At 40.6% G+C, this 20,395-nt stretch overlaps 1 protein-coding gene across 2 annotated transcripts in view; it reads left to right on the top strand.

Annotated features, from left to right (window-relative positions):
* The window catches only part of Ppp3ca (protein phosphatase 3 catalytic subunit alpha), a 285,924-nt gene that overhangs the window by 240,309 nt on the left and 25,220 nt on the right, over positions 1 to 20,395 (top strand). For both annotated transcript variants that reach the window (XM_060392658.1, XM_060392657.1), the window contains exons 9-10: positions 10,196 to 10,321; positions 12,286 to 12,360. In XM_060392658.1, coding sequence (XP_060248641.1) covers positions 10,196 to 10,321; positions 12,286 to 12,360 — 201 coding nt within the window. The remainder of the gene's footprint in view (positions 1 to 10,195; positions 10,322 to 12,285; positions 12,361 to 20,395) is intronic.

Here is a 20,395-nt window from a genome sequence, read left to right as displayed (position 1 = left end):
TTGTGACTGAGCTCCAGAGATGGCTGCCGACAGGCTGTAATGATAAGGAAATTTATTCAATGTAGTTTGTGTTTGAGAAGAAAATCTAAATGGCAGCAAAACTCAGATGAGAGCAGATATGAAAATGGCAATCAGAGAAAGTGTCCACAGAATATTAAGTGGCTTAAGGGAGATACATATATATGTATTTACATATATGTATGTATATATGTATGTATGTATGTAACTCATTGTATTATATACTACATTATAACATAATACATATTATATGTTATATATTATATAATGTATAAATATTAATGGCTCATACGTTATTATATAAAATATATAATATATACTACATTATAATGATTTTAATGCTGTCATTACACTTTATTTGGAGGCTTAAACAAAACAATCTGAAGCACTCAGTTTCAGACTGTTCATCTTTTATTTTTTTAAATAAGCATTATTTTTCACTCTTGATCTCTTATAATCATGCTAGAAACATAAACACTTGATAATGATTCTTAAACCTAAGGTCTCCTGAGCAACTGGAATATAAGCCTTTATGAAAGAACAAATCAGAGGCAGAGTAAAAACCCTTTTAACTAACATTAATAACTCTTTTGTTACCAGTTTGAGGTACTACATTTTGTGTAGTTTATATCCTAACTTTATGTAGACATATAAGGCGGAGGAATACTCAAAATCAGGGTGGGTTGATTGCTCTTCTGATAAGTCACTTCCGTAAAGAGAAGGAGTGAAAATCTACCTTGGAGCATGCGACAGTGTGTGACTGTTCGCTGCCTGTCACATGCGGCACCCCTGTGCAGGAATCCTACCGTCATGGTTTCCATTTGCTTTACCGTGCTCACCTAGTGTGCTGTCCCTTGATACTTATGTTTACAGACTGAGGTAGGTAACACGTGTAGAAAATAGGTGGTTTACTTCAGCGCTCATAGTGTCCTGTGCATGCATTGTTCGGTTTATGTCTGCAGCCACGTGTGCTGTCAGAACATGCTAAGCACTTACCCTCTGACAGACCACACTCAAAAAAGTTACTACATTTAAACTCATTTAATCTTTCCATTCCTATAAGTTAGTTACCTTGTAATCTTGCTGCCTTTGTTGATTTCAAAAATGCAAAAAAGAAAAAAAAACAAAAGTAAACTGGAGGAGGCAGGAGACAAGGGGTGGCACATTCGCCCCCAGGTTCCCTGACGCTCTCAGGATAGTGCAGAAATCGAACCTCAGGACGCTGATTTGGGAACCCTTCATGCTCTCCTGCCGCTGCTAGTTTATTTCAGAGTCCTCAGGGCGTGTTCGCAGAATCTGCTTGCTAACCCAAAGCTCTATTATGTTTCCACAATGCTGGCTATTCTTTAGTATGAAAGGAAAGCTGTAAGAATAAAAATCCATTCTTGCCTTCTTAAGACCAAATAAGGCCTATCCATCTGGAGGTTGGTGTGGGTTTTACAGTTGTCCTGGGACCAGTCATCCATCTCTCATTTTAACTGTGTCCCTTGGAGCATTTGCACCCCTTCTTGTGTCTCTTTAGCTCTGCTCTGTGTCTGTCATTGTCGGAAGCCAGTGGTTAAACGGGGTCCTTTTAGACAGGTGTTCGCTGGCAGCTATACAAACATTTCACATGTGGAAAAAAGGTAAGATAGAAAATCACACGTAAGATAGAAAACCACACATGAAGGTTTAATAATTTTAATCACTCCCATTGCATGTTTTAATTAATGCATTGCGTATGTAAGTGTGTGCAAGTACAGGTGTGCATTTGCCACAGGATGCCTGGGAGGCCAGAGGTAAGCTCTCTGGAGGCATCTGGCTGCCGTCACCTTATGGAACCTGATCACTGACTTCAGGTCATCCAGCCTGCATGCCAGCGACACTGCCTACCCAGCCATCTCTCCAGCCTCCGCTCGCTGTATATTCCATACAGAATTCATGCGTCATTGCTGTAACAGCATTCCCACTTTTTGCAAAAAGCACCACTATGTATTGAGCTTAGTCAGTGAGGTAATTACAAAACTTCAGCAAAGTAGTAGCACAAGTAAGATAGTTGCTTTTCATTGTTCATTGCTTATGAAACATGCTAAATTTCACTCTTCAGGGTTGTGTGAATTGAGCTCCTTATGAAAGTGCAGTAGAGAGAGACATACTGCATTGTAAGCTAGTTTAACAATTACTTAAAATGTTTTTAAGCCTTCATGTTTCGTTTTATGTATATGGGTGTCCGGCCTGAGTACATATCTGTGTACCATGTACATGAAGTATCCAAAAATGCCAAGAGAGGCCACCAGGCCCTCTGGGAGGCTCAGAAGGTTGGGACCTGTGTGCTATGTGAGTGCTGAGAACCCAACGCAGGTCCTTTAGAGATCATCCAGTGCTCTTAACTGCTGAGCCACGTCTCCAGCTTCTCACCAAGCCTTAAAATAGTTTTAGAATATCCCCCCCAAAATAATTTTAATAAGAATAACAAGTAATAAGAGTAAATTCTATTGCCATTCTGTTAGTTAAAAGAAATAAAGTGATCCTGGAAAGGTGCCTTAGGGCAAGCAACATTACCCATTCTACCCAAATCTTAGCTTCCATTTTTTATTGATTTAATTTTTTTTTTCATTTATGTGTTACTGAGTTGCTGTGCCTCCTCTCTATCATGTCGAATCCTGTATCTTTCCCACACATCCACAACTGAGTGCTCTTTTGCTACTTGAACAAGAACAACTGGATTCTGACACACTGAAATGCATCTTGAATCAGACCAGTGATTGATTAGATTACTACACTGGACTGAAACCTAATAGTCTAGGAATCTCCACACAGCATTTAGGAGAGAAAACAGAGGTAACCAAACTGAATTGTTGGGTGTTTGGTCACTTGGGAATCATCACCCGGAAACCACAGACCATGAGAGCCTCTCGGCTTCCCCCAGACTGTGTTATTTAGTTTTGCATGAAGTTTCGCCTGTGGAGAATAATGTGGATGGTAGGCATGTGGATGTGTGTTAGCAGGTCCCCGTGCCCAGGAGATAGCCGTCTGTGTACAATTACAGGGCAGCCTTGAGCTTGAGCCTGTGGTGGCCTCTGTTGTTACGTTCTAACATCCTTGGTCCTGAGTCACTACCAAGCCCATATACCTCATTTTAGTTCTGAGGAGACACGGTTCTTCTTTTCCAGGTCCCACCTGCACCCTCTAGATGTCTGCTTGTACATAATCGGTTCTGGTGTTACTGTCTTGGAAAGCACCTTTGTCTTTTACCCACTGTCTCTTTCTTGCTGTTTCTCACCTGTTCACTACTTTTTCTGTTTCCTTTCTTTGATCTTTTCTTTAACACAACTGAGTATCAGTTCATACCAAATATGATCCACATGACCATAAATGAATAAAAGGATTTATACATCTTCGTCTTTTCCATCACTCTTTCTTCAACTACTTTACTCAAAGTTCTGGAACTAAATACTCACCGTGTTTAAAATTGCCTAGTACTGTGCTTAAAAAGTAAAACATAGGAGCTGAGGCAGAAGATTTCCACATTTGAGGCCTGCCTGAACTACCAAGCGCACTGTAATACAGCCGACACAAGGCCTGGGTCAGAAATCACGTTTTAAAACCGTGAAGGAGTAGGAGATAGCACAGTGGTATGGTGTTTATCTAGCATATGCAAAGCTCTAGAGTCCAATTCTGGAATCTACAGATAAAGAAAGGAGGGAACCATGTGCCCAAGTGTGTGTGCACTCATGCACATTGAAGTCCTAAGATTCATTCTGAGTGTTTCATAGAAGTATCTGGTACACACGCTTTTTTCCATTGCCTAAGATAATATCATCCAAATCTTCCACAAAGGAGTTTGTAACAAAGTTTAAAACAGATATTTAAGTTCCAAGAAGGATGTGCACGTATACAAATAATAGCGATGTGGAGGTTAGAGATGCATTCCGGGCTGGTGATGAGGGAGACTAAAGCGTGCATACACAGACTGATTATGGCAGCATGCCTGTGTGTGCCTGATACTTAGAGTAGGACTTAGGTTGCTAACCACACAAAAGCAATAGTAATAAATAAATAGCTCAGTAAGTTGGTGGTCAGTTTGCTTCGTCACAGCAAATCTGCACTATGTTTGTGTTTCTGAAAATGTCCCTTAAATACATAGCCTAGTTCACAGTCCACCAAATCATGATCACATTTCAAGTCATGCATACTGTTTCTGACCCATAGTAGTAAGGACTGTTGTCTTGCTCACTGCATGGGACTGACTAACCATGTGCGAGGGATAAACTCAGTGTCAGGTACTGGATAACACAGCAAGCCAGCTCACTATCGCACACTGTGGTTTAAAATGCCTGGAAACTGAAGGCTTGAAATCTGTCTTGACAAATAGCTTGGGCATGCATTTTGCACCTAAGTGCGTGTGAGGTAGAGTGACTTGCAGAGACAGTCCATCACCACATGTAACTACCATGGCTTAACAAGTTGCTCTTTACCTAAGCAGTTAATGCTATTACAGTCTTAAATGAAAAGCACCAAGCGGGTCCTAATAGGGAAACCAGAAACTAAAGTGAGAGTCGGGTTTAGTATGCAACAGACCATGGCATAGTCTACTGTGGAGAAGTTTTGTATATACATACATATATGTATACATATATATTCTTTAATAATAAATGGAAATCAGATCTCCCAAAAGCAGTCGATAGGACAGGATGCATAGTATTTCTGCCAACGTCAGAAAGCCCTTGCCTGTGGCATCCTGAACAGCTCATAGACTGCTGCTAGAAAGTATTCCAAGCACATGGGTCTGACCTCAAGACTTTTCCCTCCAAGCGTTTTTGCCTCCTTCTGTGAAGGTAGGACTTTGCAAAAGGAACATAGTGATGCCAGTTTTTCTGCTAGAGTATCTGTGGGTGGAAAAATTGGAAGGAAATCACATCCTGGATCTATTATGCATTTTTTTTTTTTTTTTGCTATTTCTGGATAGATTAAGATGATTGTACTTCTAGCATGTCCCCATTTACATCTTTCACACTTTTATTGCATTTACTTCCATTTTCTCCATCTCTTTATCATGGAACTAGATGATCAATTACAGGTAATGAAATGAAAGATGTTAACGGTGAGAAAAACAATAAAATTCAAGTTGTTTTTCTGTTTGATTTTTGTTCTTCATATCTTTCAAAAAAGATTAGTGTTAAAAGTCTAGGCATATTGGGAGTCTTCCTTTGATTTTGCTGTTCTGGCCATTTATTTTTGCTTCATTGCCAGCTTCTCTGGTTCTTAATAATGATGTAATAGCTGTATTCATTGGGCTTCACTAGATACAAAAGCCAGTGGTGCTACTGATAGTACTGGAAGATTTAAGATAGAGCTCCATAATAGAGTCTTTGCCTTGTATGCCAGAATTGCAATAAGTAAGTAAGATCCAGTATCCATTTCACAAGGGCCCGTTGTTGCTGGTTTTAAGTATACAGAAATATACTTTTGTGCCTTTGAAGATGGAGTTCTGCAGGTACAATAAAATGATTTGACCAAGTAACTGCATAATTCTAAAATGATTTATTCTGACATCACAAGAAGAGTGAACAGTGAAGCCTCCAAATGTACATGATTAGTATTCTTTCCATTGCATCACAGGCTCTTCTTGCAGATTGTCACACCTGCAGCTACAAGAGAGAACCATTTGTTTCTGTGCTGTCTGGGCTGCTGTAAGTCATGGAGAATAACTTAAGGCCCACAGTGTCTCTGCATCCCTCTGGGACAAGTGTAAGTGATGTGAGGTTTTAGGAAATCGCCAGTGGAATAGAGAAGCTCCTGGTTGGTAGACAGGACGTGTTTTTCGTTTTTGTTGTTGTTGTTTGTGTGTTTCCTCCCAAAGTCATAGCAGGTGTTCTCCGGTGTTTGTGGAAATATAATCATCCGTACTATGTTCAGTGCACCAAGGGAGCTTGTATCTCAGATACGTTAGAGGATCCTGCACTTTTAGGGGCTCCAATTGCACTTTGTAATCCCGGTGACAGTTACGGGCAGGTGTCAGAGAAGGAAGATGTGGGAAGTGGAATATGAAATGTTAACCATGAAGTTTTGGATGTAGGTGTTTTAGATTAACTTGAGTTTTTATGCGCTGTGATGAGGTATAGTTATTGTGAAGAAAAAAAAACCACCAAAATTTATGAGTAACTTGTATATGTGGGATTGTTCAAAGGATTCTTTTGCAAATATGTCATGTCACTGGAAAAAAGAGTGTCTGTTATGGTTCTGCATTTTAAGTTAAAGATTCGATTTTTTTTTTAATGCAGAGAATAAGAAGTCCAATTAATAATAGCCTACAGAATACTGAGAACATTGATCAGTCATTGTATTAATAATAAGGTTTTTTTTTCCTGAAAGTTTGTTAATCCCATTCAAATAAGAAATAGGTCATATCAATCTTGTAAATCAATATTTCTCAATCTCTGCCTGGCAGTAGTCTCATATCATATGTCCTGCGCATCATATATTTACATTACGATTCATTAGAGCAACAAAATTACAGTTATGAAGTAGCAACAAGATAATTTTGTGGCTGGGGGTCACCACAGCATGAGGAGCTGTATTTAAAGGATCTCAGCATCAGTAAGGTTGAGAATGACTGTTCTAGATAAACCCACATATTCAGGTAAGGAAAGAGACCTAACCCAGGGACATTAAGTAACCCTGAGTGTCCTAAGAAATTAGTTATAGAGCATACTAGCTGTCTAGGCACTGGGCCTTCCAGACTTCTGCTTTTCTTTAAAGAGAGTAATATAAAAGGAAGAGGGGTCTGTCCAAAGACTGATAGACATTGAATGCTTTGTTATCACGGTAAGTATGGAGGTACTACATAGATGATTTGTATTTGGGCCAAAGTTGGCATTCACTGGTATGAAAGTGTGGGTTCGTAACTTACTTCACCTCTTTCCTTATTTTCAAAGAAAAAAGAGAACACTTTAGTAAAACATTGTGATTTGTGATGTTATGTATGAAGGTCCAAACCGAGTGCCCCGCTATGCCTACAAGCTAAGTGTAGCTACTATTGAAATGTATCATTTCCATCATTAATAAAATAAGCAGCGTTAGCTTCATCAGGAGGTACTGAAGCTGCAGTGAGTCAGCGTTGAAACAAATAAATCACTTTTGCCGCACTGCTCTACAGAACACAACTTCTCTTTAATTCACTCAACAGGGCAGCCTTCGATTGTGAATTTTCATCTCATTTCACTTCCGCATGTACTCTGGCAAAAGATGAACCATCTTTAAATATGAATACCACGTCTAAAGTTGAGTTGGTATCACGGCTAGGACTAGCATCCATGCATGTATAATTTATGAAGGCCAGCAGGGGATAGCGGGAAAGGCATAGGCTTGGTGGCAGGCACAGCTGAGTGGAAAGCAGTTGAAATGTGTCAGTTGCAGGTTGCGTGATCTGAGCAAGTTTCTCCATTTCCCTGCTGCTGTTACTCTGTCTGAAGATAAGGGCACGCACGTACACACACACACACACACACACACACACACACAGCTTGTCAGATTTCTTTGGAGGATCAAATATTACATAAAGCTTCTCCCTGTTCTCCATCCATGGCAATGTTAATCACAGTTTAGTTATGTCTGGGTAGCAACTAGGCATATACTCTAAGACATTCTGAGAATCCCACAATCCACAGATGCTCAAGGACCTTGCATAAAATGGCACAGCATGTGCTTAACCTACAGGCATTATCTTTTATGTCTCACATCATCTGCATTACTCATAATACAGTGGCAGTGTCCTGTGAGAAGTCGCTGAGTTGTTCGGGGACAGGTGGCAAGAAAAAGAAGTCTGTGCGTGTCGGTATAGACACAGTTTTCCTTCTTATGGGACCTGTGTGTGCAGGCCTGGTGGAATCTGTGGCTAGCAAGAACCAACCGTCCTTCCTTTCTTTTCTCCTGCTAAACCACAAGCCTGGTTTTTAAAAATTGTGGAGCAGAAGGTGGAGGAGCAATTACTCTGAAAAGACAGATTTGAGCCTTACAAGATTCTTTTGAAGATATAAAAACAAATGCAATGGTTACAAATCCTGAAAACCATTAGCATGAATCTTTTGCTCAGATAACTAATGTCAGACACTAGAAATACTTCATCCTGAAGATCATAAGTACTGATGTGATCATTTGTCAAGGTGTTTTTATGTTTTGTTTTGCTGTGTTTTGCCAAATGAGATGTTGTATAAATAATAGAACAATGCCAAACACAATTTCCAGAAATATATACAGAATTCAGCATTCTATTAGAGGAGAATTTTTCCTTCCTTCTTATCTGTGCTGACTGTACCATCTGTGTTCCCAAAGTGCCCAATTCTATGTTTTCTGGAGCCATATTAGTCAGCTAGGTCTGTAATTCAAAGCAAAAGCCTCACTGAAAAAAAAAAAAAAAGCCTCACTGAGCACAAATACAAGCTAAATGCAAGTTGCTAAAAACATCAGCACTCTTAGAATGCAGTTTAATACAGGAGGCAAATCATAACATAAAAAGATTTGTCTTTCCTGAACTCTGACACAAATCAAGCCACAAAATATTATACAGTCCTGAGTCCCAATTTCAGAGACACTGTCCATCTGACATGCATTCAGATCCAGGATCCACAGGGAGACAAGCAACAGGAAGTGTCGTATGTGAAGCAGACCAAAGGAATGAGGGGCCACTTGCTTGAAAGAATGTTGTAGGGGATTGGCAGGGTCTGTCTCAGCCTCTCAGATATAGTCTGAGTGAAATGGTACAGGAGACAGAAAAACCTAAAGCCTGTTTTATGATATCTGTCCTTCTGAAAAGGGTCAGAAGTTAAGCCAGTGCATACATGTAGAATAACCCTGACCAAAATTCTCTGACAAGTGTGCCATTCATGTGTAAATTAAAGGCTTCTAGAATTCAAGGAGAGAAGATGATCTGTCTGTCGAAGGGAACCAGAAAGCGCTTCCCTGAATGCATAGTGTTTGGGCTTCGTGGAGCTGATGGGAGAGCTTGGACGTCAGAGACAGAAAACATTCCTGATGAGGAATCAGTTTTGAAAACATTGCTGTGTTGAAGGCAGCATTACACAAGAGGCTCTGCCTTGCTGTGGAAGCTCAAACCCAGTAAAGGCATCTAGTACATATTAAAGGTTTCTGTTCTGTTATCTGTAATCACACACTGTAACATATTCTTCATATAAAAGTCAGTGTACAAATACAAAGTAATAAAACAACTTTCTGTGTTTTCAACCAATCAATGTAAATCACCCATTTTACATTATCCAGGATCTGCTCCTTGTACACTATTGATGCAATACTAATCATGCTAGGGAACGAAAATAAAAATGAAATCCTGTATAATTCAGGCAGGATGGAAATGAGATAGCATCATTATTAAACAGGGAAGCATTAAAGCGAGAACATATTTGTTCTATGTCTTTTCAGGTAGTAACAGGAAGGTCAGTCGGTAGAAAAAACAGGTGTAAATTCAACCTGAGTCTGTCCCATAAGGTAATATTGTTGATCCATAAGCTGGGTCTCCACTGAAGCATGTGGCTCCGCTGTCATGGAGCCCTGCTCACCCTGCATGGATTGACTAGTTTGGGTACATGGAAGTAAGAGTAGCCATGCTCGTGTGAGAGTCTTTGTAGGCCACAGATATCATGCAGAGAGAAGCTGGCAGCTTTGATTCTGGAGGCCTTGACTGCCACAGCCTAGTCAAAAGTCAAGGCATAAAAACCAAATATCTTAACTATATTCAATAAGAAAATGCGGTGTAATTTATGCTGATTGTTATACCTAAGAAGTATCCTTTTGCTAAGAGAGAGAGGCAGAGTGAGTTCAGAATCTGGGGAGCTTATTAAATTATATCTGGCCCACTTGGCATTGCTACCTTTTTGGTATCATCAGGTAGTAAAAGCAAGACAAGAGTGTTCCTGGCTACAGGAGGTTCTTGATCTGATTCCTGATAATTGCTTAACTACGTTACAGGAATAGTTTCCAAAAGATAATGCCACTTCAAATGACTACCCACACATTTTACACACAGTAGCACCCACAAAGGAGTAAGGCCTAGGATGATAAATAAGGAAATCAGGGCCCATGAGGTATTCATGGTTTGGAATTTTCTTGATCAGCTAAAGCCACGTGTAAGGACAGAGGTGCACACTGACTCCAAAGTCCTCTCGTGCTGTTTTTGTTCTAGCTGCGGTGTTGAAGTACGAGAACAACGTGATGAACATCAGGCAGTTCAACTGTTCTCCCCATCCATACTGGCTCCCAAATTTCATGGATGTTTTCACCTGGTCGCTGCCATTTGTCGGGGAGAAAGGTATGCTGTGAAGTCCCGAGCTGTTCTTAAGGAGATGTCCTGGGAAGAGCCAAGAGATGTGTCCAGGAACGTTCAGACAGAAGTTGTCCGATCTAAGAAATAACATGCACACTGTGTACCAGGGGAGGAGGGCTGCGACAGCATGTCCTGAGAGTGGACTCAGCAGGGAATGTGGAGAATGGGTGCAGGCCCAGTTGAATAATAGCACTCTCGAAAACATGCATAAAGTAGTATTTGGTCTCAACACTTTCCTTCCTGCCTTTGGTTCTCTAGTCCCAAAGCCATGGTTTAGTATCACAAATTAGAACAGTCATGCTTCCCCTGTATTCCTCTCTTGTGAATAAGCATGATTGTATGGCACTGCGTAGTTCCTACAGCATGTTGAAGTTCAAGATACAAAGCCACCGACCCATAGCATATTAAGAGCAGAGCATGCCCTAGTGTGTTACAAGGTAAGGAGAGGAGGCATTTGCGTGTAAAGGATCACCGTAGCTGGCTTGCACCAATTTTTCAGAAAGGAGCTTTTCTGTCCCTTCTGCCATTCCTCTCTTCCTGCCATCTTCCATTTCTTCCCCCCTTGTCTTGTTTTCATTCTTTAACCATAACTTCAGTAAAAAAACAAATAAACAAATCTATCGATCGATAGATAAATATGCAAAAGCCAGGAGCCCCTGGAGTTAGAGCCAGGAGACCTTACTGACAGACTGACTCAGTCCTCACTTATCTTCCCGTGTGGTCTATGAGAAGGTCATGGCACTGTATGAAGATATATTTCCATGTGCTTGAGAAAGTCAGCTCTTACACCAACTTTTAGAGAAACGCCACATTTCTTTTGAGACTCTACAAAATTTGGGGAGGGTGGTCTTACGTAAATATCTGATAATAATTCCACAAGGCAGATAAGGAGCTGTTAGTGGAGAAGTTGTCCTTCATGCACAAAGAGCTCACAGGTGCTGGCAATCTCCACTGTAGCCTGCTGTGGATCCTGACATCCACCAGGCCTGAGAGAACACTCTTTCACTGGGTGCTTTCTGTTGATTGTTCAAATTTGCACCGTATTTTCTAAAAGAAATCAGTGCTGTGTTAGGAAACATGATTCAACTTTGAAAATTAGATTCTAGGTTAATGTTGGCATTCGTAAAGGACATTTCTTGAAATGCTGTGTAGCCTTAAAAACAGCTTCTGAAGATGCCTGGGCCTCTCGTTACCTGCTTGAGCAAACCCAACCAAATTTCAAGAAACATTAAACATGATGGCATGCACATCGCCAGCAAGGAAACTCAGCACTATGTTATAGAAACCTATTACCATCTATTTACTTTACTAAATTCTGGTTCATCTCAAAGTAGCTTAAAGTCTTTTTGGAAATCAAATGTAATTATATTTCTGTCAACATATTTATTTCTAAAAAAATCAATATTCCCAAACCTACTTCAAATGTATTAGCTCATCCATCAGCAGTTTTTATTAAACACACAGCCACTCACCTATCACGAAGCTGGATTCTATGGAGGATTAGACAAATTAACTAAAAGGAATCTGGCATTCGCTCAGTCTCTGCTGAACAGAAGTCTGTAATCTAATCTAGATCAGGCAGCATCACTGTGGAAAAAAATACAAAATTCCAAGACAGTTCTCTTCTCCCTGTAGCTTTACAGGGTGTTCTTATCCAGTATTTGTTTTGTTTTCCTGTTGACCTGGTGTTTAGTAAGTATTAGTAGAGGGTTTTGTAAGGATGAAATAATGATTTAATTTTAAAAAGTCTACATGGGATCAGACAGCGGGTCATCTCATATGATGGATAAAGGCAGATACAGATGCAGTTGCCATGGATAAAGATAGAAGCATAGAAACGACTTTAGCTAAGACAAGCTGTTGCCGAAGTTGCTAATGAGCGATGACAGAGCAATAAGTTATAGCTGGAAACCGGGACTGTCTCTCCTCTCTTCCATGTCGGGCGGCAGTGACTGAAATGCTGGTGAATGTCCTCAACATCTGCTCAGACGATGAGCTGGGGTCGGAGGAAGATGGATTTGACGGTAAGTGGTTAAGCTTTGTACTCGTTCCATTTGCCATGTGATTACTCAGGATCGCGATGCTAACCCCACTCATAAATCTTTAAGATTTCAGTTTTATGTTTAAATCATAATGTTGAAAATGAAGGCGTTTGTCTGAGGCAAGAAAATGTCAGAAATAAAACCATGAGCGACTTTCTCCATGACTTTGAGACTGCTGATGAAATGTAAACTATTTTAATAACCATCTTTCAATTACCCGCATGGCTATTGGATATGCTTTCACCTCCTATCTCCTAGCACTGTCTCCTATCATTTATCTTGATGTGTGTGGTAAAGAAAGGCGTTTTCATTTGGGTACGCTTGTGCTGAGGTGAGTCCTGGTGAAGCGCATGAAATGCAAGAAAGGGACAAAGATGTGGCAAGACCAGAACACACAAGAGCAAGCTTTCTTCATGCCTATGTCAGAAGGCCTATCCTGTGTGGAACACTCTGGATTTCTTAGTGCCTTAGAGATACTAAAGTCCTCTTTGAGGAACTGATGTGGAAATAGATAGTGTCAGTAGAATAAGATATTTTGAAATGAAGAACAAAGACAAAGATAAAAGTAGATACTCTGATTAATTTAAATGAATAGTAGAAAAGGTGATTGTGCCCTTTTCTAAAAGTTAGTATTTAGAAGGCATGATTTAATATTTTATTGGTATTAACTCTGATAACAGCTAAAAGTATAAAATGCCTATTGTTTCAGCCAAAATTAAAATGCCCATGTGCTTATGTAAATTATATATATATATATAATTGATAAATAAAGAATATTGAATATAGAGTTGATCTAAACATATACCAATTAAGCATGCAGCTTATTGCTGGAATTCAGAATTTCTCTTTTCTGTAGCTTCTCTCATCTTCTTTCCCTGTCCTCATAAACCATTTTTAGGTACCACATTGGAAAGGAATAGGATAGGGGTGGTGATCAGAAAGCATTCAACAAAGTCCATGTCAGAGACAGCCCTGCTCACTTTACTAGGGGACAAGTGTAAGAATTTTATGCAGAGTATTAGGTAACATATGGGGCCATCATAGAAAACTACTTAGAACGTTAAGAACAAGCATCTGATTGTCTGGCTTAACTTGGATAAATAATGGACAGATAAATAACAGTGTGCCTGGATAAAGAGGTTGTGATGGGAGGGAACTAGCTAGGGGACAAGGCAAGGAGCCTGTCTGTCCAGATGCGCCTCAGCATGCTTGGGTGCCTTCAAAAGGGAAGGGGGGACTTTCTAAGGTTTTATGGCTTGCCTTTGGAAATGGGGACACTGATCTGGATGCTTCAAGAGAGAAAAAGCAGGGAGGGGTGGGAGGAAATCAGAAAAGCATTGATTTAAAGGCTTACCCACTTTCCTTCAGTTCAAAATAACTATCTCATGCCAAGTTCCATAATTTGGGGCATTATCTTCTGAATGCAGATACTTTCAAAATTAATATTAATTAGCATTCATACAGTAAACATCCCAGTAAGCAAATTGATATGTTAAGCAAGTTCATAAAAAAAAAGTTATGAAGCATACTCTGTGCAGACTAAGGACACATGATTGCATTTGCATCCTGATCCATTCCAGTAGCCAATGATCTGCTGAGCTCTTAGTCCAGACAAGTCAGCTCTGTGTGACTTCACAGGCTGTGATTCATAGGCTACCTGACAGGGCTTTAGAGCCTCATGGCTGCTGGCTCCTTACCCGCTCCTTCTTATCATTCATATGGAAACATTTTGGGCCATTTTGCTTTAAAAGAATTCATTTCAGTCAGTCTCAGAAGATGTATTTTTCTTTCTAAGCACACTCCACCCTCTAAAATTTAAGGTGAGTCCTTCAGACCACAACAGTACTACAGTACTGCCCTACTTGTGTGCAAGAGTTGGTCTGAGGAGGACCCAGCTGGTCTTGCCAGCGGGAATTGATGCAATCTTGTTCCTTCACGGCTCCGTTTCTGTCAACCTTCCTATCAATGGATACTTTTTTCCTTTTTGAAAAGCATCTTCTGCTTTAACTAAAGTCACTTCTGCTAGCTGCACTCAACTCACATGATTGGTGCTTTCAAATTTTCAAGCAGCATTAATACTTTCAAAAATGGTTGCTATGTTGAAAGTACCTAGTTCCTCCGTATAGTTGCTACAAGTTTGGAGAGGAGCAGAAGGAAGTAAAAGCGTTGTTATCTACTTCTTGGAGAAGGTATATGTCCTTATCATTATGGTCTTGGACACAACATAACCTTCTTAGCAGGTAGTGTGAGGTGTTTTTTCCCCCTACTCCCTTTTACAAAATTGTTCACTAGTCAGACTAAAGAGAAGGACTCACTTCGTTCAGTGGGTTTGTTGCGTTGTGATGTGATGTGATGTGATGTGATGTGATGTGATGTGATGTGATGTGATGTGATGTGAATACGGGGAGAGAAAGAAGAGTTGGGAGCAGCAAGAAGGAAAGATTTCCCCTAGCTCCCTAGCTAATGGGCCTCCACAGCACATGGTGGCATTGCAGGCCCTGGTTTCCCTTACAGCACAGCATCCAAGATTCCCAGAAGCACCTGGGGGCTGTGGAAGTTTTCACAGCTAATGCAGACCTAAATTCTGATTCCCAGCACTCACTTTAAAAGCCACAAGGGATGATCTGATCCATACCTACAGTGGCAGAGCTGGGGGCACGGAGAAAGGCAGATCACTGCAGCACACTGGCCAGCCAATCTAAACTAATCAGTGAGCCTCCAGTCTGTGAGATCCTGACCCAGGAGACAAAGTGAAGAGAGGTCAAGGAAAGACACCTGACGTTGATCTTTGGCTTTCAAGTGCAGAGGCACACAAGTGCTCATGCACGCACACCAACAAGTACATATATCACATGCACATGCATGTGCGCTTGCGCGTACACACGCATGCGCACACACACTTTTAAAAGGTTTAAAGTAACTAAAGAACAATGAAATTCCATAAGGGAAGCTGCCATCTGCACCCAGTTTCAACTGATGAGAAGCCGAATCCTTCAGGAGGATGCTTCGCTTTCTCTCTGCTTTGTGCCTTGTTGTTTCTGCATGTAGGATGAGAACAGTCTGCAAGCAAGGAGAGAAAAGAACGTTCAGTGTAGATATTCATACATAAACTGTAGGAACACCCAGCATCTTCCAGCACCAGCACAAGCCTGGCAGCTCTCTCTTAGGTGGAAGGCAGTTTCAGGGTCTGTCCTGTTTGAAAGTTAAGGGTCTCAGGATGCTGAGTCTGAAACAGATGAAATTGAATACTAATGGATGCTACCCTCTCATTTCATGGCTCTGAGCATGACTGAAACGTAGCTCAGTTCTCAGAAATGGTCCCCACCAAGAGGAGAAATACACAGAGATAAATGTTTTAATGGCAAGTTTGTTCAACTCTGAGTGCTGTCCATTTTGGACTGGCCAAACAAGGTGAATCCTATCAGTTTATTTTATCAAGACCCTAAAAATGAATGGGTTCCTGCAATGTCCAAAGAACAGTTCTGGGGGACACCCCAGAGTGCTTTGATTTCTTTGGGATCTTGCAGCATGTATTTGAGTTTATTTTATTCGCACATCCCCAGCTCTGAGGAAGTTTGAAGTTCTCTCTCTCTCTGTGTCTTTGCCATGCTTGGAGCCCGTCTGTCATTGAGGGGTGGCCCTGGACTCCTGCCAGGCTCCTTGTCTGTTTGCTGCAGACATCAAAGGGTTCAATTAAAGCTCTTCCTTCAACTGCTGCTTATTTTAGGTGGGGCCCCCCCTCGATGAGTGATTTATCTAGCCCTTCCCAATATTCTGCCCATATCCGGTGGCAACTAAAAAGTCAGAGGTAATAATAGGAGCCTGCAGCTCATGTTCCTGTCATATCAGGTTGACTTCTAAGTGTCCGCAAAGCCTTCAGCAAGAAGGGATCCCTCGCGTTGCCTTCCAGGTCTGTCGCCTACCCTTCAGCATTTAGTGATGCTGCTGCTGAGTGACAGCAGCCGACACTTAAAAGTGTCACCCATCATTCTTACTTGCTGGTACATAATAAACACTTCCATTAATTTTGTCATGTTGGACAGAAAAAAAAACACCCTCTATTAAGTATGATTTGTTTTAAGGTTATTAGACAATTTATTGTGCTGTTTTTATTATGTTTAACCTTGAAGACAAACTTTTAATAGAGGTACTATGATTGTCCCTATTTTAACATAGGAAGCAAAGAAAAAAATCTGTCAGGATAAAGACACATAGCTAGTAAAGCGACAGCCTGAGTGCAAACTAATTTATGCATCTGCCTTGTTCTCAGATACCTGAGATGTTCAAGACCGAAGATTACCATTGTTAAATCTCTTCCTTGGACTCAGCATGCTTAGGAAGAAAGAGAGATCTAGAAGGAGAGGAGGATGGGGGAGGGAAGGAGGAAGAGAGATAATGAGGGAATGTATAAATATATGTGTTATTGTTAACTATGATATAGAATATTTTATAGCGCTGGATTTTGCGTTATCTTTGCCCATAAACATTAGTGCAGAACTTGAGAAGCTACAGCAGGATTGTGAGTTCAAGGCCAGCCTGGGCCAGTGTTGAGACCTTGTTCTTAGCACCCAAAAGAGTAATACAAGAGATGGTTTCCATCTGCCTGTCTCAACGTCCCTTTCTGCATCTTTTCTGAGATGTTGCATTTGTGTGAAAAGTTTAAGTGTGTGTGAGCACACAGAAAGGCCCCTGGTCATACCATGATTCTTTCCATTAGCTTCTGACTTAGGAGGAGTCTGCCTAAAACAGGGCAGCTGTTGTATCTGCCTGTGGTGTTTTGTTTTGTTTTCCCTTCCCCCAGTATCGAAAGCCAAATACAGACTGCCTGCCCGTTATCTTGAAAAGTTTGGAAAAAGTTTACTACCATGGAGTGTCTTCTGAGCCCCTAATTTATATGTACTACGGCCCCTGTTCCTTTCCATTTCTGATTTTGGATGATGAAACAAGAGTCTGCTTTCAGTTTAGGCTCATTTTTCACCCAAACATTTCAGAGAGGAATGAAGCTCAAACAGGTGACTCTCGTTTGCTAGTTAATCCTCATTTATGAAGAAGACTCGTTTTAAACAAGGAGTCGTAAGTGATCCCAGAAGTGAAGGGTTTTCAGCACCAAGGCTTCTGTTTTGTTCATTACCATGGTGAAAAAAAGCCGGAATGGCGGAGAATACCAGAAAGCGAGCCACAGATTTGTGAGTGAGACACACTCGCTCACTCGGGATTTGCTTTTAGGTCTTGAAGTCACAGACTCTGAGATCACTTTTTCCCCCCCTTAAATACAAATTATGTTCGAGACTGTGATATTTGATAAGCCTCGCTAACAAGAAAATGTTGTGGAGATGAAACTGAAATCCCGCCGCATGAGAAAGAAAAGAATAATAAAAAGGAATGCATTTGAAACCCACTATAGTTCCAGGCTGCCCTGGAAAGACAATATTAAATTAGAATTTCTTGTCTCTGCTTTCAGCTAAAGCGAAAGCCACATGGTAGAATCCCTGTCCTTAGCCACATGTTTTCCTATCCTAATGCTGACCACAAGCAAGTCGCCAACCATACTGAGCTGACCAGATTTCCCCATGCTTCTGTGAAACCATTTCAACTGTGTGCAAAGAAATGGTCTTGCTCTGAATTATTAGGTAATTCTTTATATCTAACATCACAGATCTCAGAGTAGCTTTCTACTTATCTTGCTTTAAAAACTCACACATGGATTTTTGTAAAGAATAAAGCTAGGGACTTTAGAGTCTGGTGTGGCGTTTTAGTGGCTCCTGGGGTAGCCCTGTGTTTTTATGCCATGACAGGTGCTCAACCTACTACACATGACACCATTTGACACAAGTTACCGGACTCTAAGTATTCAGAATTTATCACCAGACTTGGGATTACTTTCAGCAAGTTGTGACAGTATGTAACTGTATTTTTTTTTTACTTTAATAATCTAAAGGGGCAAATCAGTTAAGCCTCTGCTTCATGCTGAAGAACTTCCCACTCAGAACTGTTCTCATGTCTCTGATTATTATTTCCAAGCCACTTATACAACACTTTGGCTCACAATATAGGGAGGAAAATTGTGTGCCCTGTAATAATTGACAGGTTAGGGAGGACGTGAAATAATTGTTAATTGTTTCTTGTATTTATTTTACAATGCTAAAATCAAACACTTGGCTTTGTGTGTAAAGGCACCAGGCATATGCCCCCAGAATAATATGCCCCCAGAATAAATCAGATATTTATGTAGAAATGTAAAACAGAGATAAAAGCACAGAGAGCTCTCTGGGTTGGCTGTGTGGCTCTCCTTCTGGCTACACTCAAGCATAACCTGAAAACAAGTTAACATAATAAAGGCAGAATTTTCAGGCCTGAAGTCATGCATGAACATAAATAAAGGATGAACAGGGGTATAATTTAGGAACATGGTAAATTATCTCAGTTGAAGTGGTTAGATCTAAACAAAGGTTAAAACACAATTTAAAGGAAACTGTTCAAAAGAACTCCTAAGCATTTCAAACTGTTCTCAGCTCAGTTGAATTCACAGAACTGAGACTGAGTAGCAGTGGAAATGAAAGCTAATTGTGATGGTACAAATGAAGGAGGCACGGAGCTGATATCGCTTAGGGATACTAAGTCAGTTTGAGGAAGATGACTTCTTTTATCTGCATGTTTGAGTAACAAATGGCACCACTAACTCAGAGTGCCCACCAGGGGTTGAAAAAAACAAGCCTCTGAAACAAGAAATCTGGGTTGATGATAGACTCATAATGGTGAAAACATTGTGAGTAAACTAGGCCTCCAGAATTGCTTATAGAGGAGGAAGAATTAAAAAAAAAAGAAAAGAAAGAAAAGAAAAATCAAGGGCTGGCCCTTAAAACTGCTGACTCAGTAAGGAGCTGACCCGAAGAAGGCAACCCAATGAGGGAGAAGGAGAAACCTCGGGTATGCGCTTGAGAGCCAGGGTGAGGGGGCAGGTTGGACACAGCTGTTCCAAAGTGTTTGCACACAAAACTGCAAATATAATGGGAGACAGAATTCTGGCCAGAGAAATGAAATCTTGAGATGATAACTTTGGCAATCAGACACCAGATGATAGAGCAAGGAGGACTGTGTGAAAGGGTTTGAAGGGAGGAAAAGGAAGGAAGAAATGGTATATGTAATGTCAAAAACTAAAAAAAAAGCAAATATGTGGCTTCTTCTATGACAGAACAAAAATGGCAGCAATTGGAAACTAATAAAAATTTAATATGGAACACCTTAATTTTAATATCACAGTAAGTATCTGTCCTTATATATTCTATAACCTGATAAATAAAAGATTGGAACTGTTCTCATGAGTCCAACGTATAGGAATCATTCTCCTCAGAGAATGTATTTGATCTCTACTACACATTTAATGGTTATACTTTAAAAGGTGTATAAATACACCTGGTGGTAATGGTGCACACCTTTAATCTAGCACTTAGGAGGCAAATGGATCTTTGTGAGTTCAAGGCTAGCTTCGCCTGCAGAGTGAGTTCTAAGACAGCCAAGGCTACACAGAGAAACTGTGTCTCTAAAAACGAACAGCAGCAACAGCAAAAATTGTATAAATACTCTAAATTATATAGTTTTGAAATTATTTTTCAATGATATGGTCTGTGTTCTCTTATGAACACTCTGTTTTATTCTATCTTTAGCTCAGGAGAAAATGGCCTCCCTTCTCCCCCATCAACCTCTTGAACTCCCTAGACATAGAAATCTTGCTTGTTTTTGGTCCCCTTTGTTCTGAGAGCTTACTAGGCATTCTCCTGTAAGTTTTGTGTTCTGGAGCCTATCCTTGAGCTTGGATGGCAAGAGCAGGCCCCATTCCAGAGCTGCTTGATAGTCAGTGGGATCATGTAATCAGTCTTTCCTTATACAGAGACAGATGTCACGGTTGAAAGAACAGGATTCAAGCATCTTGTTCTTTACAGCCAGCATATCTGAGCACTTCCCACGCACCAGCACCAAGCACCGCAGTGGGTAGCTTTGTACCTGCATTCAGACATAG

This window comes from Meriones unguiculatus, chromosome 10, assembly GCF_030254825.1.
Source record: "Meriones unguiculatus strain TT.TT164.6M chromosome 10, Bangor_MerUng_6.1, whole genome shotgun sequence".
In the NCBI taxonomy this organism is placed as follows: domain Eukaryota; kingdom Metazoa; phylum Chordata; class Mammalia; order Rodentia; family Muridae; genus Meriones; species Meriones unguiculatus.
The sequence above is the reverse complement of the archived record's forward strand: the minus strand, read 5'-3'. Positions and strand labels throughout refer to the sequence as shown.